The sequence below is a fragment of the Alosa pseudoharengus genome, unplaced genomic scaffold, assembly GCF_046254945.1.
Source record: "Alosa pseudoharengus isolate Yale_2024_CS ecotype anadromous, Long Island Sound unplaced genomic scaffold, YU_APseudo_1.1 YU_APseudo_1.1_scf_16, whole genome shotgun sequence".
Taxonomy (NCBI): Eukaryota; Metazoa; Chordata; class Actinopteri; order Clupeiformes; family Clupeidae; genus Alosa; species Alosa pseudoharengus.
This window is the reverse complement of record NW_027468630.1, coordinates 32,410,203-32,427,702: the sequence shown is the minus strand read 5'-3', so window position 1 is coordinate 32,427,702 and position 17,500 is coordinate 32,410,203. Positions and strand designations below refer to the sequence as shown.

General features: G+C 48.8%; 1 protein-coding gene across 1 annotated transcript in view; it reads left to right on the top strand.

Annotated features, from left to right (window-relative positions):
- The window catches only part of LOC143126329 (neural-cadherin), a 158,161-nt gene that overhangs the window by 44,083 nt on the left and 96,578 nt on the right, over window positions 1-17,500 (top strand). The window contains exons 3-6 of the mRNA XM_076288219.1: window positions 290-515; window positions 3,361-3,565; window positions 6,427-6,538; window positions 10,424-10,673. Of these exons, the coding sequence (XP_076144334.1) occupies window positions 290-515; window positions 3,361-3,565; window positions 6,427-6,538; window positions 10,424-10,673 (793 nt within the window). The remainder of the gene's footprint in view (window positions 1-289; window positions 516-3,360; window positions 3,566-6,426; window positions 6,539-10,423; window positions 10,674-17,500) is intronic.

Here is a 17,500-nt window from a genome sequence, read left to right as displayed (position 1 = left end):
CGTGTGTGTGTTTGTGTGCGCGCGTGTGTATATGTGTGTGGTTTCTTGCTAACCTAATGCATGTAGCTCATCTACCGTTTTCGATTATTTGCGTGCATCTGTATATCAGCATTACTGTAGGGCTCTCCTTCCTCTGAGAACAATTTTTTATGAACAAAATGTGTGTGTGTGTGTGTGTGTGCGTGTGTGTGTGTGCGCAGACATGCATGCATATGTGTCCATTAGTGTGTGAGTGCATGTGTGACAGAGTAAGATGTCCGCCATATTGACCGTTCTCTCCGTGCTGCAGGAGGAGACGGCCGTTTCGAGGTGGACCGTAAGAGCGGGCACGTGCGCACCACGGGGCTGCCGCTGCAGCGCGAGCGCGAGTACCTGCTGACCGTGGTGGCGGCCGACAGGCAGGCCAGCCGCAGTGCCCCCGCCGTGCTGTCCGTGGTGGCCGGCCCGCGCCCCCCGCAGTTCACCAACACCTCCTACACCATCACCATCCCCGAGAACACGCCCGAGGGCCAGGCGTGAGTACACACACACACACACACACACACACGCACGCACACACACACACACACACACACGCACATGCACGCACACACACGCACATGCACGCACACGCACGCACGTGCACGCACGCACACACACACACGCGCGCACTCACGCACGCACGCACGCACGCACGCACGCACACACAAACACAAGCACACAAGCACATACTATACATATATATATATATACCTTAACACATGCACACATACTATATGGATAAATACACACGTATGCAAAAACACACACATGCCAGAACACATTGCCATTAATCCATATGTCACTTGTCCAAGTAAAATGTGCTGGTGGGCATGCACACATACACCTCTGCTCACACTAAATTTGTCTCATTTCAGTACAGGTTTTGAGTGATTCACACAGGGAACATGGAGTATGAATATAAACATTAATATAGTCACATGCGCCTCCTGCCACACACACAGGGTCACTCTCTCTCTCTCTCTCTCTCTCTCTCACACACACACACACACACACACACACACTCATTCCCCACTCTACTATGAACACTACAGTTCACTGAAGCATTAATTTAGAGCCTTGGGGTTACAAGCTCAGCTCATTAGGCGAGGAGCCGTATGTGTGTGTGAACACTCAGCCATGTGTGTCTTTAATATGCCTCACACACACAGCGCTCTGACAAGCTAGTACCTGAGCTGCATGACACTCCAGCCTCACCTGTCCCCACGGCACAGGGCAGCACTCTCTGTCCACTGCACCAGGGCCCCGTCCTCCCTCTCTCTCTCTCTCTCTCTCTCTCTCTCTCATTCTTATTCTCTTGCCATGCCATTTAAAAATTTAAAACTACTGTTTTCCGATTGCATTCAGGAGCTGCAGAGACATTTTGTCCTTAGCTATGTAAGGGATAATGGACTTCACGGTATTCGGGTAGCAAAAGTTAATTCACGTTTGTGGTGGCAATGTTACACCTCGAAATGCATTAACTTCTGCTACCCAAGTACTGTCCATCTTCCTGGTTATACCAATCTTAATTGGCTAATATAATTTCCATGTTTTCATCGCTAAAACTGTCTTGTTTGTAGAACTACTACTTTCTTCCACACATCGACTCATTCTCAATTTACTGCCATCACAAATTCTAAATGGATGGTTGCTGGGACAACGCCCAGTCGTTAGTTCCATCTCTCTCAATGCCAAGCTAGAATATCCCAGGAATTGTCTGAGCTTTGTAAAATCACTGTTGTCCCTTCTCCAAAAGCAGTGTAACTGAGCTAATCGCTATATCAGACATAGGTAACAACGTTGCTATGGTCTGCATTTCTGTCAGATTGCTAATTTGTAACTCTGTTGCAATGTGACAGTTAATTCAAACTTCCCAACGACTTTAATATTCAAGTGTAATGCGGCCAAAAACCTGGAACAAGTTCATAGGTGTGCAAATATATAAAAGTTAATTGACGTGCTAAAGAGCATAATAAGAAATTCAACCAAGCATTCAACCAAGCATTTTTATTCTTACCTGACCCACGTTGTCAGAATGAAATCGAAAACATTGACACCTTTGAATTTTAAACAGTAATTGTTAAGGTTAAAACAAAGTCAACATCCATCCAAAGGCCACCATTTTGATGTTTGCCTCTGGGGGATTGAAATCCTGCGAGTCGTTTCAGTATTCACAGCACAAATGAGTGGAAATGTGAGCACCGACACCATTGTTGACTCTTTATTAGCCACATCAAATGGCTGCAGGTGAAGACGGGCCTCCTCTCCTCTCCTATGGCAGTGCTCACTGACTACACTGTGGCAGCATGACAGCAGTGCCATTTGCCTGTGGCTCTCTCCCCCCTCTCCACCTCTGCTGCAACCACTTCCCATTGACATTTCTCTTTTCTGCTCTCTTCCTCTCCCTCTCTCTGACATGACTTGACTTGAATTCTGTCTTTTCTTCTTCCCTGCTGTTTTAGTAGCCAAGGCCCTTTAAAGATAGAACCAGCTCGTTTTGCTATTGTAGTTATTTGCATAAGGTGTTGACTTTCATTTCCCCCACGCACGCTGTGCAGCATGTACGCTCCCTCTATATTGCTCCATCCTAGTAACCACCCTCTGATCTCTCTCTCTACCCTCCACTCTCCTTCTCTCTCTTCTCTCTTCTCTCTCTCTCTCTCTCTGATGCCCTCGTTCTCTCTCTCGTGGGTGTGGATGTAATTGCTTTAACAGGCTTACTGGGACTTGGGCATCAGCACCAGGCTGGGGGCCTCTCCCCTCACATTTGATCAGGCTTGGGCCTTGCATCCCTCCAGTCACAATCTTACTTTCTGTTATTGCGTTGGCTTTGCGGGGTATGGTGGGATCGAGTACCCCCCCCCCCCCCAAATACCCCAACATACACCCATACACACACACACACACACACACACACACACACACACACACACACACACACACACACACACACACACACACACACACACACAGGTCTCCCTCTCTGATGGGCTCAGGCGATGATCTAATGGAGTCAGGCTGGTTGGCCGGCTTCGGCTGGACCCACAGGGACCCACTGACAGAGACTGATCACACTGATCCACTGATACAGTGAGTGCGCCCGCAGGCCTGACATCCAGATAAGTCAGTACAGTATGAGCATGGCAGTTCAGTGGCTGCTCTGCCTTCGAGCGAAGGATGTGGTATCTCTGGGTCTATAGCTATAGCACAGACTCTACACATCACTCTCTCAAAGCCTAATGTCATTACAGCAGCCATTGACAACTCTAAATGAAGATGGTGTTGGTAACTGAATGGCAGGCTGATATTTCTTCTCTCTCTCCCCCTTCCCCGGTTTAGTTTCCTGGTCACCCCAGCGCTCTCCTTCCAGAAGCAGCCCATCAGCTACAGCCTGGTGATCAACCCCAGCAGCCTGTTCACCATCCACCAGGAGACGGGCGAGATCAGCCTCACGCGCACCGTCGACTACGAGAGTGACCAACACCGCTACCTGCTGCTGGTCCGGGCCAGCGAGACCCAGAACAGCCTGAGCAGCGCTGCCGAGGTAGGTCAAACCCAGGATGTGTGTGTGTGTGTGTGTGTGTGTGTGTGTGTGTGTGTGTGTGTGTATGTGTGTGTGTGTGTGTGTGTTTTAGGGGTGCTTGAGAGCCAGCGTGAGGGGTGCTCATCAGTCCCCTCGCACACGTAAGGGGCATGCTAGCCGTCAGTCAGCATCAGTGTCAACCCCATAAAATTGAGCCCTCTGCAATGTGACGCTTCAGAGAGAAAAAAGCTTGACAGCGCAGAGAAGTTGAAGAAAAATAGAGGGGATTGATTGACAGGATTGTCTAGATTTGCTTATCAGTCGGCACGGCGACAAACTTCTGCCAAAGCTCCCGGGAGGAAGCGAGCGGCTTCTTTACTTCACTGTGGGATGCATCGCATTGAGGCCTCACAGACAAGACGAGACGAGAGGAAAGGAGAGGAGACGAGAGGAAAGGAGAGGAGACGAGAGGAAAGGAGAGGAGACGAGAGGAGAGGAGAGGAGAGGAGAGGAGCCTTCTTGGGTGGCGGTCGATGATGGCTGCTGAAACGAAGAAAAATTCTACCATCACCGAGACATTCATTTGTCAGTGTGTGTGTGTGTGTGTGTGTGTGGGGGGGGGGGTGATCATGATGCATGACTGCTGTAGGTGGTGAGCCCGTGCCATCCGTGCCCTCTGGGCAGAGGGAGATCAGAAGGCGCTCGGAGGGGGGGGGGGGGGGGGTGTTGAAGTGCGGGGGCAAAATGCAGATCAAAGTCAAGCAAGAAGCAGGCAGTGGCATCCATGCCGTGCGCCAAGACACAGGGCCCCGCAGGACTAAATCCTCCCCTGCCATGGTGGGACTCTCTCTGCTCACTGATCCGTGGGTTCCCCCTGGCCCCGGGGCCGCGGAGGGTGGGAGGGTGCGGGCCGGCGACGGGAAGCAAGACTGTTCCACTAACTCTGCCGTAGTGAGGAAGTCAGGATGGGGGAGGTGGATGAGGGTGGCTGTGCAGACGGGGGTGGAGGCATGGAGGCAGGCAGGGAGAGGGTGTGTGTGTGTGTGTGTGTGTGTGTGTGGGGGGGGGGATTGTTTGGAGCAAACAAGAGGAGGCGGCAGAGAACTGGCAGCTGCTCCTAAGATCTGTCTAATCCTGTGAGCTTAAAGTCAGCGGAGGGCTCTGAATTTGCCGACGCGGGCCAGGTGAAGCATGGCGGGCAGACGGGGGCACCGCGGCCCACGCCCCTGCCCCGGCCTCACTCCGCTGCCCTCCATGCCCTGACCTCTGGTTCAGCGCTGCTCACCCGTGCCCCATGAATATTACATTTTTGATCTTCTGCACACACAGTCGCTCCCTCTCCCGTGCTGTGTTAGCGCTTGTCAGCCACGCTCTTGCTCTGTCATCCATCCAGCCCTGACCATGTGCAGCTGCTGTTGTCCTCACGTGTGCAGGTGCTGTGGCCTCCTCCCCTGTCGTTAATCTGTGTGTTGGTTTACCTAACGGGCCGCCCCAATCCAAACGGTGGTGGCATCCCCTGTCCCTTACTGTGTGTTGAGCAGAGCCGTCTGGCTCTCCCAGTGCACCCCGTCTCTAGCTCTCCACCAGTGCTTTGGCAGCACACATGCATGCTAGTGTCCCAGGGGACAGACAACAAGCTCTGTGTTTTTGATTGATTTGTTTCAGAAGCTTTCAAAATCTCCCTCCCGCATGTATGAGGCAGGATGAAATATTCACAACTATCGACCACGCATACTGTAAGCTGTGTATTTAGAGTCATTTATTCGAAGCAGGCTGGAAACGCTTTGGAAAACTAAAAAGCAGATAAAAGGTAACACTTTTGTTGTACTCTGAAGATCAGAGATAAGGCACCTCCTCCTTTTTCTCACCATTGTTATATTTTGGATTTTATTAGCGCCTTTTAAATCATGCCAGAGATGCTCCATAATGCTGGGATATTTATAGGCACCCATGTGTAAAAATCAGTTACATTGTGTCTCCTCCTGAAAAATTACCAGTTAATAACCACAATTTGAAAGTGTGTCGACTCTTGAGGAGACAGATTTGCTTTAGCTGATAGAAGTCAAGTGAGGCGGGATGATAAAGGTTTATATGGTATTTTTATGCAAATGTTGTAAGTTCTCATTTGAATCGGGAGGAGTGCGGTGTCCTCCTGTCAGTCTTGTCTCCATGATTAACTCTCCCTCTTATTGGATGGAAAATCAGGTCACCTTGGCGAGCCCATTATCCTACGGTTTCCCATTAATATACCTGGATGACTAAATGTTGGAATAGTTGATGACTTTCAATCCAAGCCAGTTCTGGAGAAAGAGGGAGACAGAGAGAGAAGGGCTTTTGTCAGACGAGAGCGAGTGAGGGAGTGCGTGATGGAGAAGAGGGAGAGAAAGAGGGGGCAAACTCCGAGGAGCGTCTCTTGTGCTCATCTGCTGTGACCTCAGCAGAATCCGGCAGGAAGACAGGAGACGGCTCTCCGCTGCTTGGCGCAATTGGCAGTAAAAGGGCAATCTAGCGAAAGCTGCTTTCCTCCGTGGCGATAAACACCAGGGACGATTACTAGCTGGCAAATCCCCCGCTCTCCTCCTCTCACACTCCTCCACCCCCCGCCGATAATCAAAGGCATTCAGAAATGTGTTTACGCCTGAGCCACGTACCCACAATCCACCTTTTCCCTTCATCCAATACCCTCTCCTCTCTTTTCTCTCTGTTTATTTCAACCTCAATTCTCCTGAGTTCATCCCCCCCTCCCCTCAGCCTCATGTTCTCTTTTTCTGTTCTTTTTTGTACTTTTCTCAGCCCCTTTCCCCCCTTTTTTTCTCCAGACAGATTGTTTGTGCTCTTATCTGATTCTATTTTTTTCTTTCCGTCCTTGTTTTTTGTCGAAGGTACGGGTCATCATCACCGATGAGAACGACTGCGTCCCGGAGTTCCAGCAGTCCATTTACAGCAACGACGGCATCCCAGAGACCGTAACCACAGCAACCTCTCTGCTGCAAGGTGAGTCGAGCGGCGGTGTGAGCGGACTGTCAGTGGGGAGAACGGGGCAGCGCGCGGGGGGACGACAGAGCGACACCTCAGCCAGGGCTGGGGGGACGGGCGTGACCGCACAACAACACCTTCAGTTATCACTTAGACACCAAAGCTGACAACACCAACATAAACATACAAAACACACTCATTTTAACTTGACTTTTAGTTAACGTCTACACACACACACACACACACACACACACACACACACACACACACACACACACACACACAGACACACAGACAGACAGACACATACACACTCTATCTCTCTCTCTCTAACACACACACACACACACACACACACACACACACAGACACACAGACAGACAGACACATACACACTCTATCTCTCTCTCTCTAACACACACACACACACACACACACACACACACACACACACACACACACACACACTAACATACACACACACTAACATACACACACACACACTAAAACAACACATACAACACAAACAAACCAGAGCTCACAGAGTAAATAAATATTTCTTTCTGTCTCTCTCTCGCTCTCTCTCTCTCTCTCTCTCTTGCATACACACACAGGGCTCTATCTTCCGTCCTGGCGCAATTGACTTTGTATACTCGCGAGTTTGTCTTTCCTATTTTGCAGTCAGCGCATATTGGAATTTTCCCTCCACAGGTACATGCCTGTAAATTAGGGAATTCGATTGCGCCCACGGGGGCGGTTCAGCGAAAAGACGGGGCGTGTTCCGGCGCAAACGTTCACTGTTGATATTTTGCAGTTTCAGAAAACAATTCCGCCACAGACCAGGAACTCCCTGGTCTAAAGTCTGTGGCGAAAATGCAGATGCTATTTTAAGGGCGCATGCATGACCACAGGCCTGCATGAATGAATGCGTTGCACACCAATCTACAGACACCCCCGTGCACAGACAGAAACATTCAAAGCCTTGATAATATTTGTCCATTTCCCGGTTTTGTTCGTGCATTGGTGACCTAAATATTTAGTAGCCTATAAAGTACAACATCTACATGCAATATCTTTACAACAACGCCTAATTACGACCTATTAATCTGGACAACTTTATAGGCTACAGCCCTATAAAGGCTAAAGTTACTTTTAGTTTTGTTCCAATTTACCGTTGTGTAAGGTTTTAAGCACCATAATTTTGCCTACCTTGTTGTAGCCCATCTGAAATAACTCCAAGCTTTGCTATGTTCCCTCCATCCTTTCGTTATTTTCAAAAAACTTTTATATCCATGATGGCCTTGAAGTCTTGAGTTAGTGAATTAGCTTAAATCAGCTTTTCATGTGCTGTTAACCAGCAACAGATAGTACAAGAAAGCAGCAAGTATGGTTACAATTTCTGTACAATTTCTGTAGTTGCTGCATCCATTCATTGTTATTCTCTCTCCTGCTCAAATAAATGTTGTGCGTGAATTAAGTTGATGATAATGTGTTTACAAGCTCTGCTTTACAGAAAATATTGTAAATAGTCTACTGTCACGCAGTTAATGGGATACTGTGCAGAGTTGAAAGTTAGGTCAACTTAAACGAAGCCCTTGCTTGGCCGCCTGTGCTGCGCAACGCACACTTAGCTCCTCTCATCTATACAATGTAGTTCCCATTTCTGTAAACCATACATAATTTTAAAGAAAAATATTACCACTCGAGGGAAATCAGAGTGGTGTCCATGTGAAAAAATAGGCATAAATCTAGCGTACACATTTTCACGAATCACTGATGTGTTGATGACATAAATTAGGAAATGTTAGAGGACTTAAGGAGACGTGATGTTGAACTGCATGCCGATGCCATTTAACCCAAATGCCCCAGCGGCAGCACGGGAGAGAAGAGATTAACTGACGGAAGATATGCATTGTCTATAGAGAGGTAATGTTAGATTACATTGTACATTGCAAATATATCACCATGCATTCATAACCTCGTGATTCAGTGAGAATGATCCCAAAACATCGGAAAGTATGTCTTTGTGACAATTCTGTATTACATTTTGTCAAGATGAAAAATCAATAGCTAACTGTTCCTAACTGAACAGTGATTATAGCGCTGTGAACGCTCCTGGCTGCGCCTGGCAAATACGCCACCATAATAGCAATCAGCTATGGAACAAGCGTGCCTGTTGTTAAAGGGAATGTGAGATGACGCTCTGATTGGTTTATTGCACGTTACGCCCAAACCACACCCATGATTAATGTAGCTACTTCAGACCACCCCATTTTAGATTTGCGTCGGGTGCAACAGTCAATATCCCGCCGGTAAAATAGCATCAGCGCCCAAGATCCGCCCACAAAGTCACTTGCGTTTTGCGCGAAGACACTTCCGTTTCAGACCATTAAAATAGGGCCCACAGTGTTTTCATCAAGTCCTCACCCCAGCCCTTTGCCGCATGTCTTGAATGCGGCTCCTGTCTGAGGGGGAATCATGGCATCGCCTCATGTTTTTAAATTGCTCCGCCATGGAGGCTGCGGCCAGCATCCCACGCAGGCACTTGTGTTTACCCTCCCGAACGTCGCAATGTGAACGGCGCCCAGAAGCATCTGCCACCGGCCATGGCCCGCCAGAGGAGAGCGGGCACATGAGAGGCTCCCAGGTGTCGCTGATTCCCCCTCAGGGAGTACCTCAGCATGAGGGAGACAGGCAGGCGGCGGTCCACAAATGGCGGACCAAAAAGGTGACCTGTGACGGGCATTTTGGCGTAACGGATTGTTGGCAGACATTTTCTGAGCTTATCTGACAGATTGTGGAAGGTGTTTTTGTTAAGATCTCCTACAGATGTGCCGTGTCCTCACAGCAGGTGTGTGCACAGGAGCATCTGTGTGCATGTGTGTGTGTGTGTGTGTTTGTGTGTGTCAGTGTCTCTCTACAGGTGTGTAGGAGCAGTGAGTGATGGGGATAGTTTAAAGACAAAAAAAAATGCACAAAGAGGAGAGAAAAGTCATTAGTTATCATCAATTGCCTGATGTAGAATTCAACATTAAAAAGCGCTTTTGAGGAAAATAGTGACATTCGCAGTGCTGTCATGTGAACTTGTGGTGGCTGTTTGAGGTGGGATTAGTCGGCCCCTGGCAGCGTGCGTGTGTAGGTGGCGGGAAACAAGAGCCCCGAGTGCATCAGCATGAACAAGACACTAAAGCGCTTGAGCCAGCCAAGGGATCCTGTCCAAACTGGAGGATTATTAAATTCACGATGCTGCCGCCACTGCAAGAGGTGTGGGAAGGAGATTAAGGTCAAGTGACATCACCCAAAAAAAAAAAAAAAATAAATGTTACGCAAGTCTCCAGTTCCACTGGAGATCCTACAGCATTGTACAGTAATAATAGGAAGCAGGTAGTGTAATCCAGGCCAGGCACATTCTGTAAGGATCACGGGTGTATTGTCAACATGAAAATATTGATGTAGCTGAATGTGCAAGCTGCTCTGCGAAGCATAATCAGAGGGGATGAAAGGGGAAGTGTTGGCTGAGGGGGGAAGCTGTAAATGTGCTTGTTGAAATCTCACAGGGGATGTTAGCTGCACTAGCCCCGGAGCAAGCAGTCTCAAGTGGTCCCTTTCCATCACTGAGCTATGGCATATTCCAGCACAGCGAGCAATGCGGCTTTGACTGTGATGTGCTATGATTAATTTTAATGTCATGCCCAGAACTAACTGGATTTAATATTTTAATATTCACCATGGTCATGACAGGATTTAGGATCACTTCATTATATTTCTAGCTCTTTTCGCCTATGTCATTTCTTCTCTTTGGCTCTCTTCATCCTTTTCTCTGTCATTTTCTGTCTTTCTTTCTTTGCTTTGCTTTGCTTTTTGCTCCTATAACATCTCTCCCTCTCTCCCTCTGTCCCTCAGTGTCGGCCAGTGACTGTGACTCGGAGCAGAATGCTGAGATCGCCTACTACACTCTGAGCCCGGACTTCAGTATCTCGGCTCACGGCACCATCTTCCCCGCCGGGCCCCTGGACTACGAGCGGCCCAACCACCTGTACGAGTTTGTGGTGATGGCGGTGGACAGGGGCGAGGAGCCGCGCACCGGCACGGCCACAGTGCGCCTGCGCATGGCCAACGTCAACGACGAGCCCCCGGAGTTCTCCCAGCAAGTGTGAGTAGCCAGCTCTCAGCCCCCCCATGCAGCCCAGCACAGCCCAGCCCAGCACAGCCCAGCCCAGCACAGCACAGCACAGCACAGCCCAGACGGCACCGCTCTGTTCTTAAGCTCCGCCATTCTGCTTTTAAGCTCAAAAGCCAATCGTATTACGCCTCCTTCCTCCAGTGTTCCTCAGGCTATGTGTTCATTTTGGTGGAATTGATTATGGCTAGGGCTGAGCCACTTTGTTTGTTTATCATGGACTTTACCATTTATTTTGGATCGCACAGATTGAACAGACATATTAGGGGACCATAAGGAGCATTTCACTTAATTGGACAAAAGGTGTTTTAAATGAGAATCATGGACTTCTCCTTTAAGCAAATTACTACTTCTCTCTCCTCTTCACACTATAGACACAGCAGTCTCACTGAATATAATTGGTCATTATATAGGATTTCACATCTACAGTACAGATGTCGTTCTAATCATATTTTATCTTGTTCATCAACTTCATCACACAACTCAATTGGTATATGATATAGCACACTTTACTAACAGCTGCCATGGGAGGATAAAAAGCTGTTGTTGCAGGAAATTTGATGTGAGAAATGAGCTTGTTCAATACCGACACTCACATTAACACCTGTTCATTTCCTGCTTTGCGTCTGAGCGAGTTGTGCCGTTTGAGCGTGAAAATGCCTGCGTCTGCGTCGCACTGGCGTGGAGGAATTCGAGTCAGCGTTCGCGCTCTGATCCGCTCCGTAACGAGTTCAAACATTTCATCGTTGGCGTGCTTGCGCACTCTCAGCCGACGCTCCCAACGCTGCTTGCTCGCCGCTAGCACGCCCACACACACAGACACACAAAAACACACACACACGCCCACACACACAGACACACGCACACACACACACGCCCACACGCACAGACACACGAACACACACACAAACACGCCCACACAGCTGTAGCCTCTCCTTCCATTCTCTGCCATCATCCCTGCCTTCTGTAGTTCCACTGGGCCACCAATTCCCAAAATCCCTTGCAGTCGCAGCTGCATGACAGGGGTGGGGTGGAATGTAGCATGTCTGCGTTTGCAGAAGCCGATACTGTAGCCTCCCCCCCCCACACACACACACACACACACTCACACACAAACACAAAAATAGTCCAGCGAGTGTGCTAGCGAGCGTGCCTGTGGGCTGTGGAGGAGATTTAAGCGTCCCGAGTGTTTACCCTGTGTGTGCTGCGGCGCTCTGGGGCAGGCCTGGGATCAGGACCCCATCGCCTCCGCTCTGCTGCTCTGCGTCTGCTGTGTGTATCTTTTTCCCCCCTGCAGCTTCCTCTTCAGTGGCATTATTGTGCTGTTCTGTGCTGATCTCTCTTTCTTTCTGCTGTGCTGTGTGGAGCTGAGCTGAGCCGTACTCTCTCTCCCCCCACGGCCATGCCCTGGCCTGTGGCTTTTTTAATTGGACGATTTTCTGGCAGCTAGCTCCGCAAATCATTGAGGCAGGTTCAATCAGCCATGCCTTCCACTGTCCTGGAGAGACTCCATGTGCGCATTGGAGCTTTGGGGATATGGGCCTGTGTGTTTAGTGTATGTGTGTGTGTGTACGTGTGTGGAAACGAATGTGTGTGTGTGTGTGTGTGTGTGTGTGTACGTTTGTGGAAACAAATGTGTGTGTGTGTGTACGTGTGTGGAAACGAGTGTGTGTGTGCGTGTGCGTGTGTGTGTGCGTGCGTGTATGGGTGTGTGTGTGTGCGTGTACAGTATGTGTGTGTGTGCGCATATGGGTGTGTGTGTGTGCGTGCGCGTGCGCGTGCGCGTGTGTGTGTGTGTGTGTGTGTGTGTGTGTGTGTGTGTGTGTGTGCGCGCAGAAGTGTCTTTGTTCTCCCTGTGCTGGCTCTGATGGAACAGAGTGAGTAAGTGATGTCCATGCTCCTCCTCTGGGGAGGCCAATTTGCTTCATCCATTGTGCATGAGCACATGCAGGGAGCCTGATGATGTGGGTGGAGGGGCTGCTGGGCAGCAGGAGAATGGACTCTCCTCTCAATCCATCCTCTCATCCACCACCCCACCCACCCACGCACACACCACCCTCCCATCTCCTCCTATCCCGTCCCATCCCTCACCCCCAACCCCCACCTGCCAACTTGCATCCCAAACGTGTCCATTATCTCCGGAAATGAGACATTATGGCCTGGGCGGTGGGCTTTGGTGTGTGGTGGCGGTAATTGAGAAACTTGTGATATCCATCAGTGTTGTTTGCCTCATCTTGTTTGCCGGCATGCCATACTCGGTGCGGTGGTGGCGGTGGTGGTGGTGGCGGTGGTGGTGGTGTTGCCGGGCTGATGGGAACGAGGCCTGCCTTCCACTCAGGCCTGGAGCGCATCATTACAGGAAATGTTTGTCGGGACAGAAAGCTCTATGGTGCAGAGCAATCAGGATGGACAGACTGATATTCATGAAGCCACGGATAAAGAGATCACAGCAATCACAGCAGTGGGGCTCAGGGCGACGCAGCGTGTGAATGTCATTTCTCCTCTTGTTGTACTCCCAAAGTTGGGGAATATTAGTGACAGGAACAAATCAGGGATTGGTGTTATGAACTGCTGACACTTGGGTTTTTGAGAGTGAGTGTGTTTCGGTGACTGAGTGTGTGTGTGTGTTTGTGTATATGTTTGTGTGTGTGTGTATGTGTGTAGGCTATGTGTTTTGGCTATCTTTTCGCAGGCTACTGTTGGCTGTGAAAATGACAGCAGATTAATTGTGATTTTGGCTGCAAATGAGATGGTCGGTGTAGATAATGGGAGAGTGCAGGGGGAGCCACGGAGAGAATCCACAATGTTTCCTGTCGGCACGGCCGCATGCTGCGCCATATTGGGATGCATACACTCCAGCCACGGCCCTTCTTCACAAAATGGCTGTGACTGACGGCAGGCTGTCAATCACCCTTCAGGGGCGCCATCACCTGCACCTGTTGCCATGACAACAGGTGGAATTTTTGGAAGCCCGGCCAAATTTTGAAAGGAAGGCATTTGCACCTTGAAAACAGTAGTGTACTCTTCTGATGGGAATCACAGTAAATGAGCCTTGTGAAAGTATCTGTGTGTGTGTGTGTGTGTGTGTGTGTGTGTGTGTGTGTGTGTGTGTGTGTGTGTGCATTTGTTTACCTGCATGTTTAGGCTAGTAAGCGAGTGGAGCTGCTCCTGAGAAATTGAGGTCCCAGCCCAGGTGGCGTGTGCCTGTGGGTGAGTGCTGGTGTGGCTCCGTGGAGCTGCTGACAGATTCCAGCTCATTGGGCGCTAGCAGTGAGGAGCGTGGAGCGTGGTGTGGAGCGCTAGACATGTCGTGGCGTGGTGTGGTCTGGCGCGGTGTGGCATAGCGTAGCGTAGCGACAGGGCGTCGAGAGGCCAGCGCCGCCTTCCTCGTGGTGGCAGCGCCCCCCCCCCCCCCCCCCCCGCCGCTGCCACCACATAAATCAAAGCCATGAAACGCCTGTCAGGCCACCTCTGTTAGCCATCAATCAGCGGGCCGGCAGCAGGCTGAAGAGTTGAACTCCAGCTCCTCTCTCAGTCTTCCATTCCCATTCCCTCATCCGCCTCGCGTCCCCTCCTCTGATTGCCGCCTTCCTGTCACGCTCTCATCCCATCTCATCTCTCGCTTTTATCTCTCACTCCTCTCTCCTTCTGTCGCTCTCTCTCTCTCTCTCTCTCTGCGACAGTCTGAGAATATCACCGCATCTGACTTCCATATCTCTCTCTTTCTTTCTCTTCGTTTACCAACCTGTTTTACTCTATCATTTCGCACTAACTCACTCATCTTCTCTCATTTCTTGTGCCCACTCTTACGCTTTCATCACTCTCCCCCCACCCTCTCTCTCTCTCTCTCTCTGTCTCTCTCTCTTTCTTCCTCTCTCTCTCTCTCTCTCTCTCTCTCTCTCTTTCTCAGAGAGTGACTTGGCTTTGCTCTAGCGGCGTCTTCAGCCATCGCTGATTGACAGCCCTAAGCTCTTTCCCCCCAGCTCTAAAAGCTTCAAAGTCCCATCTGTAATATGTTTAAAGGAAGCTGAAGTCTCATCAGCAGCCAGTCATGAGAATGAGGCTTCTCTCTCTCTCTCTTCCCATCCTCGCTCCCCGCCTGTCTTCAGATGGTTAGAACGCGTTCTAATGCCGGTTCTACGCCGCAGCCCTCGCTCTGTCATCGGCGTAGCGTCGGAATAAATGACTGCGTGTACACGGCTCCCATACATCTGTCGCACATTTGTGCTGCATGGCGAGGCCCTCGACTGATTTCCACTCCGCCATCCACATTAAGTTAGCGACTTCGACTTGTGCAGCTGTCAAACACGTCTCGCTAATAAGAGGTTTGTCAGTCGGCGCGCAGAGCTTGGGCACATGCCGGCGGTATTTATAGCCATGTCCCGGTGCATGGGTGAGGCGCCCGGCAGAAGTGAGGCTCTAGTGGGTGCCGCCATGATTCAGGGTCAAGGGCAGAGAGCAAGAGGTGACCGGCATGTTTGAAATCAGGGAATCGGAAAAACCTTGGCATGTTTGGAATCAGGGAATCGGAAAGACCTTGGCATGTTTGGAATCAGGGAATCGGAAAGACCTTGGACCCACAATACGTGTTTCGTCATCCTGAGCCAAAGGAAAGAAGAAGAAAAAACGCGGGGAAAAACCCATCAGCATCTCTGAAAATGTATTTTGCAGTTGCGCCATTAAAAACTCCATATCTGTCAACCTGTCAATGTTTTTGGTGCTTGTGTGTGTGTCTGTGTGTCAGTGTTTGAGTGTTTGGCTATGTTGTGTGGTGTTTTTTTCACTCCGGTTGATGTTCTCCGCCCTCGGTGGAGTGTGGGGGTGGAATGATGAAGAGTGCGGTGCTGCTTAGAATCCAAGGCCCTGTTTGTCTTTCTGTTGGCAGACGCCGCTGCATCGACAGGAACAGTTCAATTGAGATAAAGGGTGGATGTGAATTGGGGAGTAAATAGTTGTTTTTATGTTATGTTTTTATTGCTGTCTGCTGGTGGTTTATACTCCAATATGTTTGCACTTCTTTCTTCTGTGCGGTGCTGCTGTGTATGAGTGACTGGATGCATGCATGGATGAATACATGAATAAATGAATGGATGAATTGGCTGTCCTTCACCAGAGGATGGACGGAAGTGGCTAAGGAATTTTGATAAACCTGCTCTCAGAATATGAGCAGTATGGCTTTAGGCACTTTGCAGAAAAATGCAAACTGTTTTTTTCCTGCTGAAATGTCGGTTCCTGAATGGTGATGGGGTCCGTGTGTTACTCATCGCCATGTCATCTAAAAATGGACACGCTGTGGTTAGACGTTTTCAACTTCAACCAGCCCATGTTTTCTCATTGCCAAAATCTGCATCAGCCCCAAACATAGCCAGTGATGCGGAAAGCACTTAGACAGGAAGAAAATGTCCCTTAATATCAAAAAACTCTCAAATTCCATTTTGATGATTCAATGCCAACATCGCAGTGTTGTTTATTATTCCATTAAGGCCGATGGGCCAGAATGAGAGTGGGTGGTTTTGCAGGTAGTCAGTGAATGTTGGAAGGAAAATATTAGTCTGGAACAGGAAAAACTAGATGTACCGCATAGCGGTACAAAATATGACCACCGCTCAGTCCTGTACAGCCGTTCTGCGAAAATAAATCACACTTCAATTTGTCTCCATATTTTACTCCATCCCCCACTCTTGAAACTTTTGTGTATGCTTGTTTGGCATGCCTGAGTGTGTGTGTGCGGCTGCACAGAAAGTAGCCCACTGGTGCTGAAAAGTTGAATAGATTGTGGAATAGCCAAAGAAGATGTAGCATTGTTATAAAACCTTTAAAATCTCTAAACAATCACAAGTAGGGCAGTTCATCACAGTTCATCCATTGCAACTGATTGATGAAAGGTCATTTACACCTGTAGGCTACATTGTATTTGGGAAAAGCAAAAGGTATCAGCATAATGTTATTTATGTATTTATTTGTTTGTTTGTTTGTTTGTTTGTTTATGAACAAAAACATCTCTGTCAGTTCCATGCCGTTTTCAACACCTTTCAAAAACAAAGGTCATTTTTGGATGGATGGATTTTTTGTGAATGTTTCTTCTTCTACATAAGATTTTAGTCATCTTTAGTTCATGTAATACTTTATTGTCAATGCACAAATTAAGTAACAGTAGTCTGAAACGTTATTGTTAATGCACAAATTAAGTAACAGTAGTCTGAAACGAAATGCTGTTTTACATGTAACCAGTGGTGCAAATAACTGACATGTCCAAATGGGCCTTGATGAAATGCGTCGCTAGACTGTTCATGCACATTTTAACGGGCCAAAGTTGAAGAACTGTTGTCCGTTATTGTTCGTGCAAATATAGGCTGATTCATGTTCCCTTGCATTGTGTAACTGAGGTCCATGGCTAGTCTGGCTTTCACCAGACCAAGCTCAATCTTTTAAGAAATAAAAAAATAAATAGCGGGCAGATCAGGCTGGGTTCACCCCAGCCTAGTCCATGGCACCCGATATTGTTTAATTTTCCGATTGAGATATCCACGCTCTGGCTATTCTAAATGCAAAAATGCATCAGGGAGTTATGACAAAACTGTAACTAACAAACTAGATCCTAATAGAAAGCTGTTAGCTTCCCTAAGCTACAGGTAGGCTTATAAGGTAGGCCTATTTACAACATAAATTGTCAATAGGCTATGCTGGCGACACAAATAAAATCTCCTTTGGAAAGATTACGCCTTACAGTATCAAGCGGACTGCCATATTGTGGCGAAAAGTTAAGGAAAGCGCGAATGAAGTAGCCACTTCTAAATGGG